Genomic DNA, 16,362 nt, shown 5'->3' on the forward strand with positions numbered 1-16,362 from the left:
TTGGGTAAAGAACTGGTTATCGAAGGTGAAGACATTGTGATCCAGGATGAAGCGGATGAGTTGTAGGATGGCTTCCGGAGATTGGCTGTTGTTGGTGTTGAGTATTGATGCTGTCGCAGCGATGCCGTCATCGTGGGGGATACTGGTGTATAGTGCCGAGACGTCCATCGTGGTGAGAAGTGTTCCTGGTTCAACTGGTCCGTGGGTACTGAGTTTTTGTAGGAAGTCTGTAGTGTCGCGACAGAAGCTGGGGGTTCCCTGTACGATGGGTTTCAGGATGCCCTCGATGTATCCAGAGAGGTTCTCACACAGGGACCAGTTGAACCAGGAACACTTCTCACCACGATGGACGTCTCGGCACTATACACCAGTATCCCCCACGATGACGGCATCGCTGCGACAGCATCAATACTCAACACCAACAACAGCCAATCTCCGGAAGCCATCCTACAACTCATCCGCTTCATCCTGGATCACAATGTCTTCACCTTCGATAACCAGTTCTTTACCCAAACACACGGAACAGCCATGGGGACCAAATTCGCACCCCAATACGCCAACATTTTCATGCACAAGTTCGAGCAGGACTTCTTCACTGCACAAGACCTCCAACCAACACTATACACCAGATACATCGACGACATTTTCTTTCTATGGACCCACGGCAAGGAATCACTAAAGAGACTACACGATAACATCAACAAGTTCCATCCCACCATCAAGCTCACCATGGACTACTCCTCAGAATCAGTTTCTTTCTTGGACACACGAATCTCCATCAAAGACGGGCACCTCAGCACCTCACTCTACCGCAAGCCCACGGACAACCTCACGATGCTCCACTTTTCCAGCTTCCACCCTAACCACGTCAAAGAGGCCATCCCCTATGGACAGGCCCTGCGAATACACAGGGTCTGCTCAGACGAGGAGGAACGCGATGGACACCTACAGACGCTGAAAGACGCCCTAGTAAGAACGGGATATGACGCTCGACTCATCGATCGACAGTTCCGACGGGCCACAGCAAAAAATCGCATAGACCTCCTCAGGAGACTAACACGGGACGCAACCAACAGAGTACCCTTTGTCGTCCAGTACTTCCCCGGAGCGGAGAAACTACGCCATGTTCTCCGCAGCCTTCAACATGTCATCAATGAGGACAAACACCTCGCTATGGCCATCCCCACACCTCCACTACTCGCCTTTAAACAGCCACCCAACCTCAAACAGACCATCGTTCGCAGCAAACTACCCAGCTTTCAAGAGAACAGCGTCCACGACGCCACACAACCCTGCCACGGTAACCTCTGCAAGACATGCCAGATCATCGACACAGATACCACCATCACACGAGATGACACCACCCACCAGGTGCATGGTTCATACTCCTGTGACTCGGCCAACGTTGTCTACCTCATACGTTGCAGGAAAGGATGCCCCAGAGCATGGTACATTGGCGAGACCATGCAGACGCTGCGACAACGGATGAACGGACACTGCGCAACAATCGCCAAACAGGAGGGTTCCCTCCCAGTCGGGGAACACTTCAGCAGTCATGGACATTCATCCACCGACCTTCGGGTAAGCGTACTCCAAGGCGGCCTTCGAGACACACGACAACGCAAAATCGTCGAGCAGAAATTGATAGCCAAGTTCCGCACCCATGAGGACGGCCTCAACCGGGACCTTGGGTTCATGTCACGCTACACGTTACCCCACCAGCGAACAAATGTTATCTGTTTTTAATATAATGGGTCATTTGCTGGCTCTCTCTGCCTTCCGGATGTTTCTGCCTCTCTCTCTGTTTTTTTTCTCTTTTTTTTCTCTGTTTTTTTTCCCTGTTTGTTTTTTTGTTGAATGTGTATTCGGGGGTTCTGCAGATGACACCTCTCTGTCTGAACACGGTGATTGCCTTGGCAACGGGCAGTTGCAGAGGCAGTCTGTAAACACCATGTATTATTCAATATGTATAAATGCGTAGGCTTCAAGGAGATCTTGAAACATTTACCTGAGGAAGGAGAAAATCTCCGAAAGCTTGTGAATTTAAAATAAAATTGCTGGACTATAACTTGGTGTTGTAAAATTGTTTACAATTGTCAACCCCAGTCCATCACCGGCATCTCCACATCATGCTGGATGTGGGTGTGTGGCATTTAGCAGTAGTAGGTGGGAGTAGGGGGCAGTTGTGGAGTTTAGCAGCAGTTATGGAGTACTGAATTTTGGTACCATTGTTCTGGGGTGTGGCATGTACTGTGAAGGGGCTTTGGTAGCCCCAGCCAGATCAGGGCTCCAAAGGACTAGCAGCACTAAGGAAAAACAGACTGCAAATCAGTACTCGACCCATAGTCCTGCCAACCCTCTCTCACTTTCTTCTCACCTTCGACCTATTCCTGGTGTTTCAGGACCCATTGCCATCTTAAAATGTCAGTTTTTGCCACTAATCTCATACTGATGCTGCAGCATCAATGAGTGCTGAGTCATTGAGTATATTCAAGGCTGAGATAGATAAATTTTTAGATTCTAGGGGAATCAAGAGATATGGGGATCGGGCAAGAAAGTGGAGTTGAGGTCGAAGATTAACCATGATCTGACTGAACGGCGGAGCAGGCTCGAGGGCCGTATGGCCTGTTCTTATGTTCTTACTGTATTTTGCAATTTTTACAGCGCCCCAAGAGATCATCAAAATGGCGAGGCAGTGGGAAGAATACAGGATATGTTGGGATGGGTCAGAAAAGTGGACGGTGGAGCTGGCAGCAGTGCACAGCAATCTAAGGTGAGCCAGAAACTCGAACCCTAGGCCCCTGACAGAGGTTAAGCTCAAAGCAAAAACATAAACGTATTCAGCAAATTTATGTTAAAATAACGTCTGCAAATTTTATTTATACTTTTAATTTACTTGTTAGTAACTGAACCAAATAGCCCTCCAGGCACCCCCCCTCCCCCAGGCACACCCTTTAAATACCATGTAGACAGCAGGCAGAGAAGAAAAAACATGTATTGGGGGATTTTTGTCTGTTCAATAGTTACTGAATTCTGATTGGTTCAGGGTTTGCTCTATTGGTATATTTTGCTTGCATCTTAGCTATTGAGTTGTGACTTGAATATAAAATGAATTAAAAAATGTGAAGTGAGGCATGACAAACAGGAAATGCACACTACTGTACAAGCTTTATAATAGAACTAGCAGATTCCCTGTGGCATTACTCAATGAGTTGAAAGACATGCTGTTTTATGAATTGGATATTAAGCCATGTAATGCATACTGAATTGTCAGGGTTAATAATTTATAGAGTGACTGGAAAAAGTCACACTTGCATACCTATTATCTGACATATCTATGAAAGCTGTAAATTAGTGGTCTTGGCTATTCCACATTCATCTCTGTACTCAACTTTTATCCATTACCTTTTTTAAAGCCAAGATGAACTATGCTGGAGGTGGGTTCCCAGTATTTAGCATTACTGGGGAGGATTTATCGTATGGTTCTTCAGCACTGGGAGTGGGGTCCTGGGAGTCTGTAGCACTAACAGGTGGCCCTGTGCTTTGGTTGAACTGGAGAGGTGGGAAGGGCAGGAAGTGTTTGTGGAGTTTAGCAGCACAGAAGGGGGAACCTTGAAACTTGGCTGCATGGAGAGGCTGGCACTGTGATTTAGTGGCACCAGGATAGGGATGCTGATGTTTGGCAGTAATGATGGGTTGGTCCTGTGATCTAGCAGTAATGGAATGGACGTCCCGGGGTTTGGCAGTACCAGGATGGGGGTCCTGAGGTTTGGCAGCATTGAGAATTTAGCAGTACTGCTGAGCTAGGGGGTAGGATGTGTGTGTGAAAGCACTAGGGTCCTTGAGTCAGACAGCACTAAGGGATGGGGACAGGGAGAGGGGAAGAGAATTTGCAAGTGATCTCCCTAAGACAGTAAAGTATTTTTTGATTATCTCCTGGAACAGTAAATAAGCATATGACTTGCGTATATAATCAACCCCCAGTGCATACGTTGCTTCTTGTGTAAAAATTACCTCAAAATTTTCAAGAATTTATGTTTTACGCTGTTTCCATGTGGGCGTAGAAGTGGGGGAGTGGCGCACATCGCCAATGAAAGAATATGGTGGGGGGGGGGGGGGGGGGGGGAATCATTTCACAGTTCTGAAACAATGAAATGGGTTCCTAGAAAATAAATAAGTTTTTCTCTTACCTGCTGGAATTGTATGAACAAATCTTATTTAACAATGATAGCTGGAATTCTAAGTCCAAGCAAGGTTTGGAAACAAGGGCACAGGTTTCCTAATCATTTCTCGCACACCTAAACGTTTACTGTCGTAAAAAATAGCCCACATGTTCAAATAGCTCATTCATCTTTCAGTTCTGACTTTTCCAGAGAAAAGTAAAGAATTATTAGAATTCTGACTGGTCTCTCTCTCTCACATTACAACAATGACTACACATCAAAAGTACTTCTTTTGATATTCAGAACCTCTCTGGCCACAGGGGATGTGCCAGAGGACTGGAGAACCGCTAATGTAGTACCATTATTCAAGAAGGGGAGTAGGGAAAAACCGGGGAACTACAGGTCAGTGAGCCTAACATCAGTGGTAGGAAAATTATTGGAAAAAATTCTGAAGGACAAAATTAGTCTCCACTTGGAGAAGCAAGGATTAATCAGGGATAGTCAACATGGCTTTGTCAAGGGAAGATCATGTCTGACTAATTTGATTGAATTTTTTGAGGGGGTGACTAGGCGTGTGGATGAGGGTAACGCAGTGGATGTGGTATACATGGATTTCAGTCAGGCCTTCGATAAAGTCCCCCACAGGAGACTGGTCAAGAAGGTAAGAGCCCATGGAATCCAGGGTGCCTTGGCACTTTGGATACAAAACTGGCTTAGTGGCAGAAGGCAGAGGGTGAGGGTCGAAGGTTGTTTTTGTGACTGGAAGCCTGTGGCCAGTTGGATACCACAGGGATCGGTGCTGGGTCCCTTGCTGTTTGTGGTCTACATTAATGACTTGGATATGAATGTAAAAGGTATGATCAGTAAGTTCGCTGATGATACAAAGATTGGTAGGGTGGTAAATAGCGAGGAGGATAGCCTCAGTCTGCAGGACGATATAGATGGGTTGGTCAGATGGGCGGAACAGTGGCAAATGGAATTTAACCCGGAAAAGTGCGAGGTGATGCACTTTGGAGGGACTAACAAGGCAAGGGAATACACAATGAATGGGAGGACCATAGGCAAGACAGAGGGTCAGAGGGATCTTGGTGTGCAAGTTCACAGATCCCTGAAGGCGGCGGAACAGGTAGATAAGGTGGTAAAGAAGGCATATGGGATACTTGCCTTTATTAGCCAAGGCATAGAATATAAGAGCAAGGAGGTTATGATGGAGCTGTATAAAACACTGGTTAGGCCACAGCTGGAGTACTGTGTGCAGTTCTGGTCACCACACTACAGGAAGGATGTGATCGCTTTGGAGAGGGTGCAGAGGAGATTCACCAGGATGTTACCAGGGCTGGAGCGCTTCAGCTATGAAGAGAGACTGGGAAGATTGGGTTTGTTTTCCTTGGAGCAGAGGAGGCTGAGGGGGGACATGATTGAGGTGTACAAAATTATGAGAGGCACAGATAGGATGGATACTAAGGAGCTTTTTCCCTTCGTTGAGGGTTCTATAACAAGGGGACATAGATTCAAGGTAAAAGGCGGGAGGTTTAGAGGGGATTTGAGAAAGAACTTTTTCACCCAGAGGGTGGTTGGAGTCTGGAACTCACTGCCTGAAAGGGTTGTGGAGGCAGGAACCCTCACAACATTCAAGAAGCATTTGGATGAGCACTTGAAATGCCATAGCATACAAGGCTACGGACCAAATGCTGGAATATGGGATTAGAGTAGACAGGGCTGATGGCCGGTGCGGACACGATGGGCCGAAGGGCCTCTATCCGTGCTGTATAACTATGACTCTATTAACTTCATTGGCTGTAAAGCTCTTTGGGACGCCCTGAGGTCGTGAAAGGTGCTGTAGAAATGCAAGACTTTATTTCTTTCTACTACAAATTAAATATTTTAGTTGAAAATGTAACATTTTAACAGATAAAGCTGTTCTAATTCATGTTCCAGATTAATTTCAGATCATTTGGGAAGACAATGGAGCTTAGAAACGCTGCTACAGCACACTCTAACAGCAATGGTGGGAGACTCTAGTGCTGCAAAATACTGTATGTGCTCAGATTCAGGCACACAGGGACTGCAGGCATAGGGCAATAGTAGGAAATATACTGTGCACATCCAGGCTTTTGAGATACACTGAGGCTTTACAAGTACAAGGTATTTTTAAAAATTCTTAATTATGTTTGAAACTTTATTTTGAGCCCACAGTTACCAGGTTGAGGAGGGAAAAAAAGTGGACAAAATCTCTCTCAAAAATGTATTTTGAGCAAATTAGTGTGCTGTGTTTCTGCATTCTTTTATTGGTAGACTAAGCAGACTAGTGACTGCAGATGTGTAAAATGTGTAAAATGTTTTAGTTCCTAATTAGTCATTTTCATTCTGATTTTGATTGTTAAGTTGCAAGCTCTTGCATTGTGATTTGTTACTGCTTTACAAATATGAAATTTGAGCAAATGAAGTGCAAACACATCAGTGTGATGGACAATACTTCCTGGCAGATGCTCCATTTTTAGTACATTACTAGTTAATCCACTGTGGTGCTGCACACGGGGTCCAGGCCAAGTATCGGCTTCAGATGAAACGGATCAGAGGATAGGGGAGAATTGGGCAAGGGCACACAGATGTAATTCAGTCCCCATTTTAAAGTTACATATATTCCGGGTTTCTTTTTGAAAATACATTAATTTGATATTATTTATATTTAAATAGCAAAGCTTAGAGCAATTTGCTAAGAAAAGTTTCTCTGCAGGATAGCCTGAGGAGCTGGGTGATACAAACTGAGGCACTACAGTGCCATCACTGGCAGAAGGGTGTAATTACAGTGTGACAAATTTACATGGGGATATAGGAATTTATAATGTGAAATAAGGTTTTGCGAAAGAAGTACGTGCAAATGTAAGATTTAATATGTTGATATAAATACATACAGACCAAAAGGTAGACCAATTATAAGAGCGAGTGGGATTGAAAGATTATTTTTCAGATTGGCAACAGTGAAATGTGCTTGATAAAATACAAAGATCACCTCAATCAGGGTGTGGAAAGATGAATAAAACAGCTTCAAAAGAGAACAAACAAGTAGAGGAACATGAATAAATGGAGGCAGGGGAACAATAAGAGGGACACAAGTGAAAAAAGTAGAAAGACAGAAGTTAAAAGTTAATGTTCAGACCCAGAAGTGAAGCTCAAGTGTTCTATAGAACATTTTCACAAATAAACATGTCTACCTGATGAAGCATGTGCAGAATGTTTTGCTCCCGTTCACTGGCAACTATATCTTCAACATTTTCTGTGATGCTTGTAATATCAAACCAAGATTCAAAACTAGGGAGCAAAAATAAAAGATTGTATTTATCATCACAAAACGAGTTCACTCAAATATACAGCAATTACCTTTTTGCGCTACACATTCTTGGGTTCAGCGTCACAAGTCACTCCCATAAGTAGCCCTCAGTCCCCTGTACTCTAACTGCCCGATATATAGGTTAACACTAATGAGACATGGGGATCACAACAGAGAACAGTTACTTGGTACACCAGCTACTAGAATGCATCAAGTCACCACTTGAGACCTGAATATACGCTCTAAAGACTGAGACTCCGGTTCTAACTCAACAGATGGGCTATTTACGTTAAAAGAGGTAAAGATCAGTAAATTGATGCTTAAAATAATAAGGATGCCATTCATTTTTTTCTTTATACACAGATTTTAAAACCCCTTACGCAGTGAAACATGCTGCAGTTTCAAACTAGCTAAGCTGATCTGCTGACTGATACAATCTCAAACAGAGCTTTTATGCTGACTAGGAAGCTAGCTTAAAATGCAGGCCATATGCTAGGGGTAACACATTTTGACAATATACTGAAACAGAGTTGTCTTTCCCTTGTCAATATTAAAGGTACGGCCAATCCTTAGATGATGGTTTACAATATTTGTTATGCAATGTCAAATCTTGGCTAATTAATCCAGTTGACACCTTAAACTCCTTACTGTGTTTTCTCTAATACTTGGCATCTTTCAAATTACCAGAAGCTAAATTTTTTTTTAGAAATATCCTGTGTAATTCTGTTTTTTTAACCCCTCATATGCCATTTCTAGACCTAAAGTATACAAGTTAAAAATTCAACGCAGATTAAAAAAAAGTCACATCTTTTGAAATGTTAAAAATGCCGTAGATTTTGTTCATCAATTTGCAAGGTGAATAATGTAAAAACTTTTGATGGTAGAATCACCCCTTCTAATAATTAAAAATCGAACTTAGGATTTTTGTTTGGCAAGGATATTAAGGGTTATGGAACCTCAGTAGATAGAGTTAAGATACAGATCAGCCATGATCTAATTCAATGGTGGAACAGGCTCGAGGGGCTGAATAGCCAATTTCAGTTCCTAAATGGTGGAGATGACTCTTGGCATAAAAGGCGGAGGAGGGAAGAGCCTCCTGTTTATTAGATCAACACCCAACTCCCTGTTGGGGTCAGAGAACGTGGAGAGCTGCCCTAGCGGGACACTGGACTGCCCAGCCGTGCAACAGAGCAAAAATAAACAGAGCAAAAATAAAAAATGTTGAAAACACTCAGCAGATAAGGCAGTATCTGTGGTGAGAACAGACAAGGCCACGTTTCTGGTGCAAGTACCCTTTGTCTTTTTGTCGTCACATTTTACAACCGGCCCCTATATCACTATTACGTACTCTGAGGTCAGGTGCAGCAACAACTTGCATTAATAAAGCACCTTTTACATAGAAATATGTCCCCAGAGGCAAATCAGACAAAGGAGAAGATATCAGGAGGGATGACCAAAAGCTTGGTCCAAGAGGTGGGTTTTGAAGGAGAGGGAGGTGAAGGCACATGCAGAATAAAGCTCCCTTTACTCTCCAGATAGTAGAATGAATAGTTAGCATTGATTATTGCTGAATTCAGAGCCACTTTGAGCTAGATTAAGACGACTCAAATTTTGTTCATGCCAGACTCCTGCAGCCAACAGGAGACTTTCATCACCTCAGTCTAGTCTAGATTTGAATGCAGATTACATAGAATTATATAGAACTTTACAGCACAGAAACAGGCCATTCGGCCCAGCAGATCTATGCTGGTGTTTATGCTCCACGTGATCCTCCTTCCACTTCACTTCATCTCATCCTATCAACATATCCTTCTATTCCTTTCTCCCTCATATACTTATTTAGCTTCCCCTTAAATGGATCCATGACTTTAGGTTAGAGCTGCAAGGCCACTACACCAGCAACGTTCCCCAATCACTGCTCAAATGCTACATCAAATGTCAGCGGAATGTTCCTTCACCATAAAACGGCCCTGGATGGAATGGTGAAGAGAATCCTGAACTGGGATTAACCACCAAACAAGAAAAACTACTAGCCCTTCCCCCTCAAAGTTACAGACTTTTCCAGGTGCACTGAAAGCCCTCTGGTATGTCACCCCAGTGGCCTTTCTTCCAAGCTGAGCCAAGGCAGTGAGTGTCAGCAGGCTATGCGGTTGCAGAGGGAATCACAGCTGAAGTCAATCCCCTCACTACCAGACACTGGTCGCTTGATAGGGATCAGAGATCAGGAGAAGGAGTTCTGGCTGATTTTCTCCTTCCCAGTCTATAGGCACAGATGTCAACTGTAGTGTCGCAATGGGAAACCCAGCCAAGAACAGTTAACTCAGTACATTAAACTTCGGACCTTCTACTCTTTGACTCTGCTACACTAGGTGGTACCTTGACAGAAAAGGCCAGTTAAATTCAACATCATACCGCACCACCAAGTCCATTAACGGGTACCTTTTCAAGTCGTCAAATACGTCAGGCAGTAGAAAGTTGAGCAGTGACCAGAGTTCAGCCAGGTTATTCTGGAGAGGGGTCCCAGTCAACAACAGCTTGTTGTCAGTATTGAACCTTTTCAGCTCTTGAATCAGGCGGCAATTTAAGTTCTTGATTCGGTGGCCTTCATCCACTATGAGGTATTTCCAGTGACAATTCTGTTTATATTGGGGGGAAAAAATTCAATCATACAAGATTTGCAATTACAGCTGCTGATTGGCACAGCTGGACTTAAAACTGAGGCATTACTCCCTCCCCAGTGAAGGACACTTGACTCTTGCTGGAGAACAGTTCCATAGGAACCAGTAACTCTCCGTACTTCACCCAGTGTCCACTCATGTGCGAGCTTAGACTGAGTGTTGGCTGGACACGGCACTGTTCGGGACATCACAACCTAGCTGAATTCCCAGCCTTTGCCAAGTTAGGTGATTTCAGCTGGGGCAGCAAGAATGGAATATTTCTCCTGCCCAGGAATTGGAACACTTCTACTGATCGTGAAAAATCCAAGGAAGAATTCTGAAACACCGCAAAATGCAATTCACTTTAAGATTAAAAACTGCTGACTGCCCTCAAGTCAAAGTACGTTAAAGTAATGGATTAATTTCCCAGTGGCATTGATTGGGCGACAGGGGAATAGTAATGAGCTGGAGTTCCCTGTCCTGATTACTATCCTATGACTCCTGCTGGAAAGTGCACACCACAAACAGCAGTGACATGAATGATCTGCTTTGGTGGTGTTGCTTGCAGGAGGATTGTTGGCCACGACACCAGGAGAACACTCTGCTCTTCAATAAGTACACTGGGATATTATAATATCCACCTGGACAGCAGGAGGGGCCTCAGTTTAATGTCTCCTCTGGAGGGTGGCACATCTGACAATGCAGAATATCCTCAGGTCTGCACTGCAGCGTCAGCCTGGACTTCTGAGCAAGGCCATTGAATAACAGACTTCATTAAATAATGGACATGCTGCAGAATAGGATCCCCAAAGCACTGGGAAAAATATTGGAAAATCCCACCTAATAAGAATTGAATTTGTCTTATAGCCTCTCCATAAACCCAGGATGGGCTTGAACCCATGATCTTTTGACACTTGGGAGAGAATGCTAACTGCTCTGACAAAATTTAAAAATGTGTGCTCTGCCCACCCACCTGGAAGTGTTTCCTGTCCCTCATGGCTATTTCATACGAAGTGATGACAATTGGTAAGATGCGCAGAGACCCGTGCCGTTTGTGTATTTTACGCAGGTTTTGAAGACGATCTTTCTGGCTCCCGTGATAAAGCAGCACAGGAAGCTAAAACACAAAAATAAACACATTAAAATGCACTCTGAAAATCACTTCCCATACTCAAAAAGGGTAGTCGAGTTGGGATCGGGATCAGCCCCCGCCAGTCTTACCTCTGGAGTGAATCTCTTGAACTCAGACACCCAATTCGGTAGAGTAGACAGAGGACCACAGACAAAGAAAGGTCCTGGGACCCCTCGCTCCACCATCATGGCAATCATGGCAATGCACTGGACAGTCTTCCCCAGGCCCATCTCGTCTGCCAGAATTCCATTAATACCGTTTTCCCACAGCATCTGAGACAAAAAATACATGAATTAGGACCCCTCTATGATGCCCAAACTAACCCACCTCAAATTTACCTCTTCTTAAGCTTTAAGATCCATTGTGAGCCTCGTCCACTACTCCCTTTGCACCAGGTGGGTGGTAACAGTACAAACCAAAGTCCCAGGTTCAATGGCCAGTCTGCTGAGTTAGTCAACATCAAACAGAATGGTGCTGGGGCACGAGAACCAATCTCTGCATATGTGGGCACGGACCACCAGGAACCTTAGTGCTCATTTCCTTCACCTTCATTTCCGGTTGTAACAAACCAACCTGCACTGTGAAATGCGCATGCAACGGTAGAGAGGTCAGCTGCCATCCTTTCACAGTACAATGACACTCACTGTCTAGGGCCAACCATGCAGGAATGGCCACTAGGATGAGACCTGGAAAGCTACTGACCCCTGTGGAACTGTACCCCAGAATTAGGCAAGTAGAGGGGGAACTAAATAAAACCTATAGGCAAAGGTTACTGATTGTTGAAATGCAAGGTCTAAAAATCACATTTCTTTACTCCTCAGATCAAGAGCTAACTCCTTTCCCTTCTCTTACCCCCACATCCTCCAGGCAGTGACTCTTCACTGGGGTATGGTTTCATAGTTGCTGGCAGCACTCTAATACCTTGCCCAACTGGCTATTTTTCATGGGAGTCTGGACAGTGAGTGCCAGCAAACAGTTCGACCATGGAGGGGGGCAACACATCCAAGTCCAATCGTGTCCTCACTCGACAGCAAGGGTTACTGGATAGAGATCCAGTGTGGCAAATCTAGATTGTTTTTCTTTTCCCTAGCCCAGGAGCACTATCGACAATTGTAGCACCATGACTGACAGCCAGCCACAGGCAGCGAACTCAACACCAACCAGAAAGCAAACTGGAACCTTGTGACCTCCTTGGTTTAATACTACACTAGACAGTGCCTTTCCTCACCAGCTCGCCTGAAGGTAACTATTTATTGCAATGTACGAGTCAAAACAGAACAGGCAACTCATTGAGTTGCAGCCCACTGGAGCAGCAGTAAACAGGGTCAGAGCAACACCAATGAGGGTTCCACTACTATAACGTGGCTCTGGGGCTGAAATGTTCGTGGGTGTGAGGAACTGCTCTCCATCTCCTCCTCCTCCCACTACTTAAACAAAAAAGTTTAAGATACTGGCACTGATTTACACTGGTAGTGTCAGAGGTCAGAGCACGGGTCACTATTGCCATTGCGAAAGACTACGGTTGGGTGGTGGGTCAAACAAAAAATACTCAATGACTTTTACATTTGAGGATGACTTGTAGAAATGCTTTCACCATAAACACAAACTCGAAAAAAGTTCTCATTCAGAAACCTAAACAAATACACCCTCATGGTTCTAAAATTCCCTGGAACACAATTCATTCTCCTATAGCACATCCTTCTCTCAAAACTCTAACTCCAAATATAGGCAGAAAAATCTGAATGCAAAAAAATGTTTGTCTTCTTCAACCAATCTCTCCACCCCACCAGCATCTGTTCTCTTTTCCCCAATTCGACAAATGCACTATCTTACAGCCTCTTTCTCTTCCCTAACTCTGCAGGGTGTTGAAATTAAGACTCATCACTAGCTCTTTCCCAGGGACTCAAGTAATGGAATTCCTGCATCAGTTCCAAGTAACCTTTCTTTCTCTTTCAGATGTTAACTGACCTTTATTTTCTGTTTTTATTCAGATTTTTGGCATGTGCATTGTTTTTCCTTTTCAGTGGAACTCCTTACTCTCCTTCCTGCCACAATCTAGAGACTTTCCAAACCAGAGCTTGGCATCACCTAACCATTGTTTCCTCATTTACCTCATCTTCTCTTCTACTTTTATTATTATTGGGAAATCCAAAGAGCAGGGCACCAAATCTGAAAAAAAAACCCTGGAACCTTTATGGAATTGTTATTATCTCTCCAAACACCCATGCGCTGAGGATTCTTGCATCTTCTGCAGAGAGCAATCACTCTTGGAATTTCCCCACCACCCCAAGATACATTGAAGAGTAATTCTTCAACAGAAAACTGCTCGAAGCTCCCTCATAACTTGGTGGGTACTGAATCGTATAGGACATTGAAGCTGGTCCCAAGTTCAATTCCCAGTCCACACTGAGCTCAGTGTCCCTGGACCGAAGGACAGGGGGGATGGGGAAATAAGAGAGAGGAAATAAGATCAGCCAGGTTCCCACTTCTGATCACTACACAATGCCCCCTGCTGAAAGTGTGCATGAGGACAGGATTAGGATTAGGCTCAGCCTCTATAGCTAAATAGCCTGCCCACACTCACTGTTTAGACTGGTAAAAATGGCCACTTGTGTGTGGCAACAGAGGGCTCCCAGAATCTGTGGAAATCCTCACGTCATCTTTAGCAGAGGACAAGAGAGAATGGGAGATGGGAATACTTAGAAACACAATTGTTGCAAATTTCAGGTCCGCACAAGATATTCTCTCAGATTCAACAGCATCAATCACTCCCATAAGTGGATCCTGTGTCCTCCCTACGATCTAGAGTGTACCTTTACTGCTCAATATCTAGTTTAACGATACGGCCCCCAGGTCACACTAACGATGTGACTCCACATTGTGTTCATGAATACTGTGATCTTACACATCCTGCCACGTGGATTCTCTTATCTCTGATGGCAGGCTGAAAAGCACTCTAGTGAGACAAGGCCAAAAGAGAACCAACAAACTGGTTTACTTTACATGTAATATATGAATAGAATATAGTTTTCACAGCAAGATTCGATCAATTTCCTACTGCTCCTCATATTTGGAAACATAACAAAATACTCGACATCACCCTTTGTTATAGGACCATAAGCCAAGAATTTTTAAAAACAAAGACTTCTTTGTTCCTTTTATCGTTCTGGAAGGTGGGGGGGAAAAGGAGAGAAGAGAAAGAGGGACAGAAAGAGACAGAGGGAGACAGAATGACCTGTGACCCCCATCCTCCCTCAGCTGTGTCAAGCATTATTCACTGAGCTGCCAATCAAACCTACCATCTTCAATGAGAAACTCCCCCCATTTGTGTGGGGACCATGGCAACCACATTGTCTGCTGAGCCAAGCCCCCTGCTGGACATAGAAATGATGGAATGATTTTCATTTAGCGAACAGGTATTGGATGACTTCCATCGTCTCAAACTGATCTGGTATATGAGAATACCTTGACTCTGAGATGGCTGGTATTTTAACCAATTTGTCCTAAACAGTATCCTAGATAGCTTGTCTCTGTCTAGGAGTTAACCCCTTGTGAACTGAATCTAACTTCAAGTAGCAACACAATGTAAATTAAACCAAATTCCTTCCAGGTTAAGTAAGTAAAAATGTAGAACCTTTACAGCAACATTAGGACAATGAAAATGGTGTCATACAGTCACCACCAATCCAGTGTATTCTGTTGCAAACATAAGACTCTTCTGACTGATCTGGACGTGGCTTTCAACGATCCTTCCGCCACTCCAACAAGCACCTGGTTAATAGCAGACCGGCCCCCGACTTGACATAAAAGAGTACTGTAAACTCACCCGCAGCCACTCCATACCCTCCACCTGGTACCACCTCATCACTCCACCTGTGAAGAGTTTGGGCTGTTGGTATGGAACTGGCTGGCCGGTCACCTGCCTCACTGGGTCCAGAAGATGCTGTGAGTTGTGGCGTACAGTCTGGGCCAGCCGATCCTTGATGGCAGAATTTGAATCCTGGTTCTTCTCAACATCTTCAGGCTCAAGCTTTTTGTGAGATGCTTTGTCATGAACCTTTATTGAAGATTAAAAAAGTATTTATAGAAATCTGACCTACATACAGACACTAGTTAAATACTACGCTAGCCCTGTGTGGCCTGCTTTTTGTGTAGTCTCAAAATTGAGTAAGCATGGACCCAGAGCACAAAATCAATTCCCATTTGGCAATCCAGTTCGGAGGACACAGAATGGCTTATGTTAGAAATGGAAAACCATCACACAGGTGCACTATAGCATTCTCTTCTGATGAGGCCGAGGCATACCATTGGGTCAGTGAAGAGGGAGCTTTATTCTGAATCCAGCTGTGCTATGCCATGCCTCACCCAGGAATGCTCAATGTTAACACAGTAGAAAATGCTCCGTTCCCGAGCACCAACATCCTCCAGTTGTGCCACAAATTCACAGATAAAAAACTAAAAAACTTCAGCTGGTGTCTGGGGGGAGGGGGGTGGCGGGAGAAGGTCATCAGACGAATATTTACACAGGGTACCCTACGCCTACTTTAAGCTCATATTGGAAAATCACTGTCAATACTCCTAAAATTTAGTACAACGTTCTGCTCTTTAAGCCCATTTTCCTTCCCTCCTCTCAAAGGCATGGTCTTATGCCGAGGAATGCTTTTACAAGCTTTGGAAGCCCTCTGGTACGTTGTGCATGTTCGAGACCAGTAAATGTCAGTAGGCTATTCAACTGTGTGGCAGAAGGGGCATCACATCCTACTCTAATCCTATCTTCTCCAATGTTCAAATATGCAAACTTTCCAGTAGAAATCCCTAAATAGGATCAGGAGCAGGACCCCTTGATCTGTTGATGTGCAGAGTGAAGGAAATACAAGGCCAGCCTCCAAAACTACACTTGCAGAGTGGACGCACTAGAATTGATGACGACCAGATGGGTTGACCAACATGTGCGTCAAACACTGAACAAAGCACAATGAGGACACCTAGTGGTAACACACAACCAACTCCTGTCCTAGCCTGCCCAGATTTATAATGGTTTTTGCCTCTAATACCTGGTTTGCAACACTACGAAGTATT

The 16,362-nt window shown here is 44.3% G+C and overlaps 1 protein-coding gene across 2 annotated transcripts in view; it reads right to left on the reverse strand.

Moving 5' to 3' along the window:
* hells (helicase, lymphoid specific) overlaps positions 1-16,362 on the reverse strand; it is an 82,068-nt gene that overhangs the window by 34,249 nt on the left and 31,457 nt on the right. For both annotated transcript variants that reach the window (XM_068002633.1, XM_068002632.1), the window contains 5 exons: positions 15,110-15,340; positions 11,373-11,555; positions 11,125-11,268; positions 9,934-10,130; positions 7,379-7,475 (listed from right to left, as the gene is read on the reverse strand). In XM_068002633.1, coding sequence (XP_067858734.1) covers positions 7,379-7,475; positions 9,934-10,130; positions 11,125-11,268; positions 11,373-11,555; positions 15,110-15,340 — 852 coding nt within the window. The remainder of the gene's footprint in view (positions 1-7,378; positions 7,476-9,933; positions 10,131-11,124; positions 11,269-11,372; positions 11,556-15,109; positions 15,341-16,362) is intronic.

The sequence above is a fragment of the Heptranchias perlo genome, chromosome 21 (genome assembly GCF_035084215.1).
Source record: "Heptranchias perlo isolate sHepPer1 chromosome 21, sHepPer1.hap1, whole genome shotgun sequence".
NCBI lineage: Eukaryota > Metazoa > Chordata > Chondrichthyes > Hexanchiformes > Hexanchidae > Heptranchias > Heptranchias perlo.